General features: G+C 44.5%; 2 protein-coding genes across 3 annotated transcripts in view; one reads left to right on the forward strand and one right to left on the reverse strand.

Moving 5' to 3' along the window:
* col4a2 (collagen, type IV, alpha 2) overlaps positions 1–6,049 on the forward strand; it is a 43,806-nt gene extending 37,757 nt beyond the window's left edge. For both annotated transcript variants that reach the window (XM_077535902.1, XM_077535901.1), the window contains 12 exons: positions 7–114; positions 195–302; positions 397–468; positions 560–685; positions 769–885; positions 1,723–1,887; positions 1,959–2,057; positions 2,148–2,294; positions 2,528–2,644; positions 3,267–3,458; positions 3,525–3,811; positions 4,847–6,049. In XM_077535902.1, the coding sequence (XP_077392028.1) occupies positions 7–114; positions 195–302; positions 397–468; positions 560–685; positions 769–885; positions 1,723–1,887; positions 1,959–2,057; positions 2,148–2,294; positions 2,528–2,644; positions 3,267–3,458; positions 3,525–3,811; positions 4,847–5,101 (1,793 nt within the window). In that variant the 3' untranslated portion in view covers positions 5,102–6,049. The remainder of the gene's footprint in view (positions 1–6; positions 115–194; positions 303–396; positions 469–559; positions 686–768; positions 886–1,722; positions 1,888–1,958; positions 2,058–2,147; positions 2,295–2,527; positions 2,645–3,266; positions 3,459–3,524; positions 3,812–4,846) is intronic.
* A 36-nt stretch (positions 6,050–6,085) lies between these two features.
* On the reverse strand, positions 6,086–10,506 carry rab20 (RAB20, member RAS oncogene family). The gene is made up of 2 exons (XM_077535906.1): positions 10,042–10,506; positions 6,086–7,034 (listed from the first exon to the last, which is right to left on the reverse strand). The coding sequence occupies exons 1-2, from the start codon at positions 10,229–10,231 to the stop codon at positions 6,451–6,453; spliced, it is 774 nt and encodes a 257-aa protein (XP_077392032.1). The 5' UTR covers positions 10,232–10,506; the 3' UTR covers positions 6,086–6,450.
* Between the last annotated feature and the right edge of the window lie 531 nt (positions 10,507–11,037).

Here is an 11,037-nt window from a genome sequence, read left to right on the forward strand (position 1 = left end):
AAACAGGTGCAAGAGGAATACCTGGCCTGGCTGGAGATAGGGGACTCCCTGGTTTCGATGGTATCGAAGGGAAAAGGGGACAGTCGGGTGAAGCGGGTGATGTGGGATATCCAGGTAAGAGGTTTGCCTCATTCTCTTTTACGTGGAATTGCATTGCGGTCGTATTCAATTATTTGATGTCTTTGTAATTCGAGGTTCCGACGGACAGAAAGGAACTCCAGGCAACCAAGGTTATAAGGGTTTTGCTGGGACCCCTGGAAAAGAGGGGCAAGCAGGTTTCCCAGGCTTTCAAGGAACAAAAGGTCGAAAGGATCAAATTCATTCAAGTCGTGCTCCTTTTCAGCAGATCATTTGATTTGTCACATTCATTCATCCTTTATTTGCAAATGTCTGCAGGCGTCCCTGGTCTCGTTGGTCTTTACGGATTACATGGACTGAAAGGACAAAAGGGCGTCTCTGGGATCGCAGGTATTTCTTACTCCCGTCATCGGATTCCTCACGATCCCAAATTGTTGAAAAGCCGTTGCTGGAGTTGAACATTGCTTCTGGTTCTTGCCAGGTTTGGATACGACCGGAACGACCGGCAACCCCGGACCCAAGGGAGAGAAAGGCGATGGCGGCAACCCCAACAAGCAGGCGGGCGTGCCGGGCCTTGCGGGTTCCAAAGGCTTGCAAGGAGAGCTTGGTAAACTTCTCCGCCACTTACTAATATCTCGGATGAGTCGTGTTTATTTCAAAGGCCACTTTTCTAATGTTGGGTGTGTTCAGGTGACCAAGGTCAGCCTGGACCATCAGGAATCCGCGGGCCAATAGGACCAGATGGAAAACCAGACAGACCGGGACCCCCGGGGGATAAGGGCTTTCCTGGACCGCAAGGACTACATGGTGAGAACATACAGTCTCAAAACAACACAAATTGGTTCAAAATGGGACCGACGCAACATTTTGGTTTATGTAAACCTAAAAGTTGCTTCAAACAACCTTTTTTTTTTCTTTTTTTTTTTTTTTAGCAAAACAACTATTTTGGGGGGGCATGGGGGGGTACTGGCCCAACTTTTTGGGTTGTGCATGAGAATAAAATGGGTCAAAAATAACCCAAATGGGGTCAAAAAGGGACCAACCCAATGTTTTGGTTTGTTTATTTAAACCTAAAAGTTGATTCAAATGAATAACCCACCAAACAAACTTTTTTTCTTTTTTTTGCAAAACTATTTTTGTGGGGTTGTGCATGAGAAAAAAATGGGTCAAAAATAGCCCAAATTGTGTCAAAAAAAGATCAGCCTAACGTTTTGGTTTATTTATTTACATCTAAAAGTTGGTTCAAATGAATAACCCACCAAACCACCTTTTTTTTTTTTTGTAAATACTAGGCCAACTTTTTGGGTTGTGCATGAGAGAAAAAAAACATGGGTCAAAAATAACCTACATTTTGTCAAAAAGAGACCTATCCAATGTTTTGGTTTACTGTATATATTTCAAGCGAAAAGTTGGGTCAAATGAATCCGATTTAGGGGATCGGCCCATCAAAAGAATGACCCAGAAACCATTTTTTGGGGGGTTGTTTTGTGCGTTATTCATTTGACACAACTTTTTGATTGAAATGATGAACCCAAACTTTTGGGTCGAGTTTACTTGACGGTTGGACTTTATCCCAAATATCTGATGGAGAATAACTCGTTGTTAATTGTCATCTCTCATTAACCCTAAAACGACGTTTGCCAGGTTTCCCTGGAGTCAGAGGCTTCGCTGGCATTGATGCTTCTGCTGCTGGAGAAAAAGGTATATCTGGAGTACACGGGCATCCTGGAGCCCCTGGTAGGAAAGGGTTGAAAGGAGACCAAGGTTCAAGCGGATATCGGGGACCAAACGGCATTTCTGGCAAGAAAGGTACGTTGCAAAAATCGCCGCATCCACGAAACTCCTTGTGACATATTGTGGTCGCTTGCATCACGTTACAGGTGAGAAAGGGGAACATGGCTCAATGGGGACTCCGGGGCCGATTGGGGTCAAGGGAGAGAGAGGACCATTTGGCCCGAAAGGAGATGCCGGACCTCCAGGTCAACAATTCGCCTATCAGATGAAGACTTGCTATTGGCTGCTGTCTAGTTTGTCCTGGCGTTGTTTAAAATCATCTGTTTGCCTTGCAGGTTTTCGTGGGTCGCCAGGAAACCAGGGTCCACTTGCAGATCCCAGGTTAGTCCCAGGAGAGAGGGGCCCCCCGGGACGACACGGTATTCAAGGACCCAGAGGCATACAAGGCGATGCAGGACCACGGGGACCCCCTGGAGATGCCGGTCTGTTTTTTTGTTTGTTTTATCAACAAAACAATGACTGAATAAGATTACATTCAAATGGCAGGTTGTTTTCAAAAATGTATATATAAAGGTTTCTTTCAACACTATTATTTCTATATACTGTATAAGCTTTTAAATAAATTCATTAAAATGTAAAAAAAAAAAAATAAGAATAATCTGTATCTGTAATCTGCACATCGTATAGAATTAAAGCGCTGCAATTCATTTTTCAGGTTTCGTGGGGCCCATTGGACAGAAAGGCATGCCCGGAATAAGCGGAAGAGCGGGAACGCCCGGCTTCCGCGGGGAGGCGGGGCAAGTCGGCCATGCTGGTTTGCAAGGCATGGAAGGTACGTCGATGCGGATTAGTGTTAACAGTCCTGGATTAAAGGATTGAAAAGTAGGTGCAGGTTTACGCAGGGAACTGGTCAGTTGCCAAATAGGATTTGTTTGTTTGAATCATTCCTGTTTTGTCAAACTTTGATTCACTGAGAAACTATTGAGAGTTGGAAATGAGCAAGATAGTTCATCTTTGTACTCTTCATTTATTATGTAACGATTACAGTTGTGGGAATGCTGAAGCATAACACGTAATCCTTCCAATTTACATTGTTCAAATTTCAACTAGCTTCAAAAAATTCACGCCTTCCTGAGTATATATATCGTGTGATTGCACATTAATTTCAGTATTTTGCACAATTTAACATTTAATATCAACTTTTTCCCCATTCATTTTCAATGTAAATCTTCAAAGTATCACTTTCCACACCCACTTCCATAATATAACTCATCATCAGGTGTCTGATACTGCTCGGCGGCACAATTGGTCAAGCGCATTGTCCAATAATAATAATAATAATCTCTCAATGTGCTTTCAGCATTCCCACGCAATTTCTCCAGAAATTGCCACTTTGTCTATTTGAGCTGCTTGTTGAGCGACTTGTTGATGTTTTTGGCATGCTTTGGTCAAAGGTGAGCGAGGGAAACCAGGTGCGCCCGGCTTACCTGGCATGCCCGGCCGCGGCGTCAGCGTGGGTTACTTGCTGGTCAAGCACAGTCAGTCTGAACAGACGCCAATGTGCCCCGTGGGGATGTCCAAAATATGGGACGGCTACAGTCTTCTGTACCTGGAAGGCCAGGAAAAGGCTCACAATCAGGATCTGGGTGAGTCCGGATCGAACCAAGTCACGCGATGCTTGATGAAATGACCTGTTGTGTCGTTGTCGTCAGGCTTGGCCGGCTCCTGCCTTCCGCGTTTCAGCACCATGCCCTTCCTGTACTGCAACCCCGGCGACATCTGCTACTACGCCAGCAGGAATGACAAGTCCTACTGGCTGTCCACCACCGCCGCCCTGCCCATGATGCCGGTGGAGGAGGGCGGCATCAAACCCTACATCAGCCGCTGCTCGGTTTGCGAGGCGCCGTCGGTCGCCATCGCCGTGCACAGCCAGGACGTCGCCATCCCGCAGTGTCCCGCCGGATGGCGCAGCCTGTGGATCGGATACTCCTTCCTCATGGTGAGTCGTGGAGGCTCGTGACATGCAACACGAGAGACTTTTCATTCAAAACCGCACACTTTGACATGGAGACCAACAACAAATGATTCCGTCCTCCCTATGACTTTTGGCCCAATTAAAAACCAAGCTGGACGTCTCTACTCTAACCTGGGAGAGCAAGTCAGGTACCCCCGACTTTGCAAGTGGGATTTCCGCATTCCCGTGCACACTTCCTGGTTCGAACTTGGAAAAATCCGACTTCCGACCATCCTTGACTTTCGCCAGAGCCATATTTCATTCATTCATTTAGTCAGATTGGGACAGTCCAGATTCGAGAGTGTTGACTCAATTTTGAGCCACAACAGATGCTGGTTAGCCACTTCACTCATTTGCTCCCAAATACGTATAAATACGTTACCAGTGTCCCAAAGACGTATTAACCCGTTTGTTTCTTTCATGTTTATGCTAGAGCATAAAAGGCTTTGATGCAGCCTCTGAACTGAAGAGAATAGTTGAAGCAATGGTAGTTGTTTAAAAATAAATAAATAAATGGGGAAAAAAAACGGCCAGTAGGTGGCCATGTTGCAACAAGCTGTTTTCCCCGCAGTGACACAGATTTCTGAATAACTTATGTTGCTAATTGCTGCAAAATGGAAACAGATGGAAATATACTATCTTTCTTTTTGGTCGGTTCCATGTTTTTATCATAATAGAACACAATATCCTTGCAAAATGAGTCAAAATCCAGGAAGACAGCCGGGAGCGAATCGAATTGCTTCGTTGAAATTGGCTGGGACTCTGAGTGAATGATTTAAAAGCCAGCTGCTATCCTAAGTCAAATCGACACTCTCATTGGCTGACTCCCACGTTACGCAACAGGCCAGACACCGCCTTCTAAAGCCGCATACATTCAAAGTCACAGATGCTGCAAGAGTAGAATGTGAGAATGACGACCCCAAGTGGACAAAGATAATACCTACACCTAACCTGCATTTTTTTGAATGGGGATTATCCATCCAGATTCTAAAATATAAACAAATGACCTCTTTCTGGCAGCACACGGCGGCAGGAAACGAAGGCGGCGGCCAGTCGCTGTCATCGCCCGGCTCTTGCCTGGAAGACTTCCGGACGTCGCCGTTCATCGAGTGCAACGGCGCCAAAGGCACCTGCCACTACTTCGCCAACAAGCACAGCTTCTGGCTCACCTCCGTCGATCGCTCCTTCCACGCCGAGCCGGCATCAGAGACGCTCAAAGCGGGCCAGCTGCTGTCGCGCATCAGCCGCTGCCAGGTCTGCATGAAGAACTTGTGAGAGGAGACGCCCGCGGAATCGGTCACCTTCATCGGCGGAGACGACGACGAGCCTCCAAGCTCATCAACGCAATGACTGTTTGGTGCCTTGAGAAACAAACGAGTATGTTGCTTGTGAATGTGTCATGGTGCTTCCTGTTTTAACTTATTACCTCAGGCAATCACAACAGAGACTGTTCATTGCTACCATCGCACTGCATCCTGCTTTATCTTTTAGCCACTAACTGCTTCGCCACCGGACCTTCACTATCGTTATGCTTTGTATTACTTCCGTTGTTTGTTTCCATGCAATCCACCAGACACAAGAATGCACTGATTGTAATTTTGAGGTTATTGTTGATGTGAGCTTGACAGCAGAGAGATTTCAGGCTCATTTTCCACTTCACAAATCAGCTAATGATTAATTCACCTGCCGGGCGGACAGAACGTAAACAGCCTGGAACTGGATCCAAGGTCCTTGGGTCAACTTTTTGCTTATCAGGGGACTTTGCCGTTTTTATGGTCTTCGTAGGGCAACTGCAGGCCACCTGATTTGTTTTCACACAAAAAGAGGGATTCTAATTATGTTTCCTCTACTACTTTTTTAACTATCCATTTTCCAAACCAGCTGTATCGCTTTAACTTGTTATATCACCATTCGCCACTAGATGGCAAACATCACTGGTTAGTAACTGACCCACAGTAGCGCTGATGAAAAAATTAAGACCCCCTCCAGCCCATCCCTGACTCAGTAGCATGAAAAAACATTTATGCAAAAATTGAAAATGTTTTCTGTTCTATAAATTATGAGGATTTTATGGGTGAAATGTGTATGATCAAGTGCTCCATATAACACAGTTTGTCCTTTGTATGGAAACACACCGGATTCATTATTGGTCGAGCAACACTTATTCATTGAAATACATCATTATTGCATTATAATGTAAAAGATTAAATGTTGTTTCGAAGAGTCCTAGTGTGATTTCATTCATTAAAAAAACGCAGCTAAATAAAAATCTTTATTATGACAGTTGGCTTAAAAATTCAACATAACTGTTTGCCATTATGAGAATTGACAAGTTGCATAACATCAAATAAATCAGTGTTAATGACGATAACAAAAGATTGAAGTCTGATCCATGAAAACATTCAAATCGGTGTTATGAAATACAGTGTAATGTGCGACCTAATGTCATAATTAGTGCAATTAGGCCTGTGAAATTGATGAAAAGTTCATTTCTGGATTCTGAAGAGCGTTTATGGTCCGCAGACATCCACGTTGTCAAATCGATGCTGCTTCACAGTATGAAGGCGACGGCTTTCTTTCTTCTTTGTCCATTGGCATCCAAAGCCAAAACTCCTCTTCGGGTCTTAGCAGCACGCGGATCGGCCGCGCTTGCCGCTGGCCCGCCGGCAGACTTCCAAGTCCACGGTGGCAGACTGGCGCTTCTCGTTCCTCTTCCTCAGGATGGAAGGCAGAACCAGGTCGAAGAGCGCCTCGAACAGAGCGTCCACGTTGTAGCCCGTCTTGGCGCTGGTCTCGAAGCACGCCTTCTCCGCCGGCACGCTGGTCCTCTCGTCCCGGCCCTTGTAGCGCAGGATGCGGCCGTAGAACGCCAAAGCGTCCTCGCGGGTCACTTGCTTGGGAAAGGCCACGCCGGACACGGGCGAGGCGGGCGGCGTGGGGCAAGCCGACAGCACGTCCGACCCGCCCTCCGGCGATTCCGTTGGACTGGCGGCGATGGTGTGCTGGGGCAGGTGGGCTTTGGCGTCCGTCAGGTCGGCCTTGTTGCCCACCACGGCGTAAATGCAGTCGCGGTCGGCGGTGTCCGTCAGCGAGAGGAAGCGCTCCTCCAGCTCGGCCAGGCTCTGCCAGTTGGTGACGTCGTACGTCAGGATGACGGCGGCGGCGCCGCGACAGTACATGGAGCCCAAGCCGTGGAACTGCTCCCGGCCTGTAGAGGGCGACACGTCAAAGTTCCAGGTCATGGGGAAAAAAGCCACAAGAGTTGGAGGTTCCATCCAATCGTTTCCAATTTTGGAAATGCCACTTATGCCTGTTTCAATCTGTTCTTTTTTTGGCAAATATTGAGAGGGGACTCCGCCGCTGTAGGTGGCGCTATACACGATAGATATGATCCACCAATCATTTAAAAGAAGAAGACCAGGAAGCCACTGCGCCGCGCGATGACGTCGTACGAGTTTGCTTTTGTCATTCTTGATCAACTGAAGCGTTTCTTTGCCGTTTTCCCATCTCAAATTGCATTAATATTCGGATTTCTTTCGTTGTCCCCCCCAAACAAACCTTGACTAGATCGACCGCCATTGCTTTGTGACTACAAACATACGTGCAACGTGTATGCGGTCTTGTCAGCATTTATTCACAAAACCCGTTTCCATAGCCAAAATTCGGCATTTTCCTCTTTTCGAGACGGTTCCAAATCTACCCCCAAGCACTTTTTTTTTTTTTTTTTTTTTTTGCGAATTTTGGGCCCTTTTTCGAATTTCTAGCGTTTCGATTCGGTTTCATTTTCGCATTTCTTGACTCCGCCGCTGTAGGTGGCAGTATACACCATAAAGACGTGATCCAACAGTAATTTAAAAGAAGACCAGGAAGCGACTGTGCCGTGCGATGACGTCATACGAGTTTGCTTTTCATTTCTTTGCCGTTTTCCATCTAAAATTGCATTAATGTTAAGATTTGTTTGATTGTAACCCCAAACATACATGACTATATTGTCCACCGTTGGTTTGTGACTACAAATGTGCGTGGAACGTAATAATAGCCGGCGAAAAACGTGCGACGTGTATGCGGTCTTGTAAGCGTTTATTTGCAAAACCCGTTTCCATAGCCAAAATTCCTTTTTCCGAGACGCTTCAAAATACTGAAGTTATCACATTAATTCTCGACAAAATATCTTCTTACTGTTGAAAATGGCTGAATGAGTCAAGTATCCCTTTGATAACAATCTGCACTTTCATGCCATAGCACAACATTGCTGCCTGGATGACAAATTGATGAAGCAACATAAGAATATTCGGAACGGAACGTTGGGAATCCCGCACACCGGAATACATCTATTGAGGATGTGAGACTATTTCTCTTCATACGTGCTGAGAGGGACCGATAAGACGCGATTGTGCTTCTGGAAATAGCTGGCCGAGGCATACGCTCTTCCTGTCACGACACCATCATGTGACGATTTAGAGGAAGAGGGCCAGATCTTTTAAAAAAAAAAAAAAAAAAAAAAAAAAAAAAAAAAAAAAAACTGCGCTGAAACTCAGCTGTGCAAATGAAAACGTCAGACGGGAAAGATGAAAAGAGCAGCGGGCAGCTTGCTTGTTTTGAAAACATCACAAATCGGGTTTGTTTGGCAGAACGGCGCTCGAGTTGATCTTGCATTTCATAAGCAAAGTGACCTCGTAAACCAGACGATTAAGTCCTGGGAGAGGTCACGGAAATTCAGACAGGAAGTAGCTCGCCAACCGTTCCTTATCTTACTCACGTATTTCAGTAAGTCATGTTTACATAGCGGTCCGCGTCACGGCCAGCACGTTCAGTCAACATCAACATTAATATTATTATTATTTCAGATTAGCGAGGGACACAAGCAAAAGTCTTGCTTGAATAATCAATGACTGGTGTGGGCGAAAGTGGACAATGGCTGCCTCTTTCTGACTGTTGGGACTGAATTAGTCACATTTCGATAAGACGCAACATCAATGAACAGTTTAGCGTTCATTCAATCCCAAACTGGAAGTGATGAAACTTCTTCGTGGCCGCCTTCAAAACAAATCATGAACGAATCCCTGAGAACGAGCGGCAACGATGTTCGTAGCGTCGCGTGTCGTAGCGAGATGATCGCAATCCGATTGGACGCTTATTCATGCCGCGACATCATTATCGGAACACCGTTTTTCCGGTGAGCTGGCCTTGGATTTTTCTTACCGGTGAACTCCAGCATTTCGGAACTGTTTGCAACAACAGCAACAGGTTCAAATACACACACCACAGCCATTACACAACATCTTGTTTCTTTTTATTTTATTTTATTTTTTGCACTTTCTCAGGAGTTGCCCCTTGCTGCACACTGGACAAATAATAAGCAAGATGGAATTGAATAACGTGCGGTGTACGATTTGGAAGGCAAAGTAAATGTTTGGCGAGGTAAACTCACACAAAAGTTCAAACTGCTTTCAAGACAGTCAGCAAAGAAAGCATCAAATGTTGGGCTGCTTTTTTTTTTTTTTAGCTTTAAGTTGTGACTTTTTCCAAAACGATAACTCAACATTTTGTTACATCAAGTCAAGACTTCAATTCAAAATGGTCACTTATCAAAATGAAGGTGGTGTGATTTGCTGTGTTTACATTTTGCTGCGGTTAACTTGTTTAATTAATGCATGATGCCACTGTCATAAAATGTTTTTGCGTCATTAACAGTGGTTAACAACATACTTTTATACATGCATAACTGTTAAGAATGACTTATGTCTTATGGTAGTTTGAGGTGTCACAAAAGCAAAAAAATAAAATATTAGCATCAAAGTCTATTTTTTAAGCTCTTTTTTTTTTTCTCCCCTTTTTTGGTCAAACCAATGTTCGACTGCCGATTATAGAAACAAATTTGGTTTCTAGTGAAAACAGAGTTGACTTCTACTCTTTCTCTTGGTTTGGTACTGTACATTGTAAATTCCGTGGCTCTTGGAAAATCAGTCAAATTGAAACAATTGAACTAAATTTCAGAGCTGGCGGCCCTTCTAAAATGCAGAGCCGAAACTTTGTCCATTTCATTCTTGCACAGGTAGCCAGACTTGTGTCAACAGTCCCCACGAGAGAGACGAGTCATCCAGACTGCACGTCACATGTCACCGATTGCCTCAAATGCACAAATCGCGCGTCATTGGCCAAAACGCGAATTAGCACACAACAAACAAACACTTTTCACGTTCGGGGAATATTACCAGCGGTGTCCCATATGGAGACGTTGTAGGGCCCCCACTGTTTGAGGAAGAACGCCCCTCCGACGGTGCTGATGGTGTCTTTGAACTTCCTCTCCGTGTACCTGTGGAGAAGAGACGTCTTGCCCACGTTCATGTCCCCGAGAAGCACCACCTTCACGTCGGGCTTCCTCATCTTCGACGACTCGGGCATGTTCGCCGCCGGAGTTACGCCACGTTACGTTAAATCAAGACAACAAGCGGTCTAGCTCGTAAAAGTCAAGAGCGTAGGGTAGACCAACGCCATTTTTTTTTTTATTTTTTTTTTTTTTTTACGTGGTTAAAGTTGGAGGCGCTACCAGAAGCGACTCATCCTGAAATGTGCGCTCGTACTTTTGAGCGGTTGCGAGCAAGCAACAAGTGAGGTGAAACAGGAAGTTCAACTAGCGGGGGGAACTTCGTCTTCAAGCACGCCTCGCAGGTTCAACTGTGGCCACGCCCCTTCAAGGCGCTCTTCGTTCTTCATAAATGCCACATTTCAAAATAAATACATTTAAAAAAATAAAATAAATGCCACTTTTCAATTCGACGTCAATTTGCTTTTTATATTTTTTTGGAATGCATAGCAATATATTTTAAATGCTATTATAAATACACAAGTCAAGAAAAAAATGAAATGTTAAAGTTGCAAATAATAGTTAAAAAACGATCATGAAACAGAAATACACAGGTCATGAAAAATAAAATGATAAAGTTGCAAATAATAATAATATTTAAAAAAAGCCCATGAAATATATAAATTAAAGATTACAGGTTTGATTTAAATCATATATTTCAAATTTGACAGACAGATAGATAGAATACACAATATAGAAGTTTTGCCCAACGTTTACTGAGGCTTTTCATCAGAAAACTCTCACAGAACACCACCAAACACAAATGTGACAAAAACTATGAAATAGACTGAAATATTTAGGATCTGGTTTCAATGTACTCGCAAATGTACTGACTCAGTGTGGA

Source organism: Festucalex cinctus, chromosome 11 (genome assembly GCF_051991245.1).
Source record: "Festucalex cinctus isolate MCC-2025b chromosome 11, RoL_Fcin_1.0, whole genome shotgun sequence".
NCBI lineage: Eukaryota > Metazoa > Chordata > Actinopteri > Syngnathiformes > Syngnathidae > Festucalex > Festucalex cinctus.

Bases quoted from the DNA above. Each gene is read 5' to 3' on its own strand.
- rab20 (XM_077535906.1), bottom strand. From the start codon at position 10,231: ATGCCCGAGTCGTCGAAGATGAGGAAGCCCGACGTGAAGGTGGTGCTT. The intron at 7,035-10,041 runs GTAATATTCCCC...CGCCCTCTACAG, and splicing joins CTCCATATGGGACACCGCTG to GCCGGGAGCAGTTCCACGGC.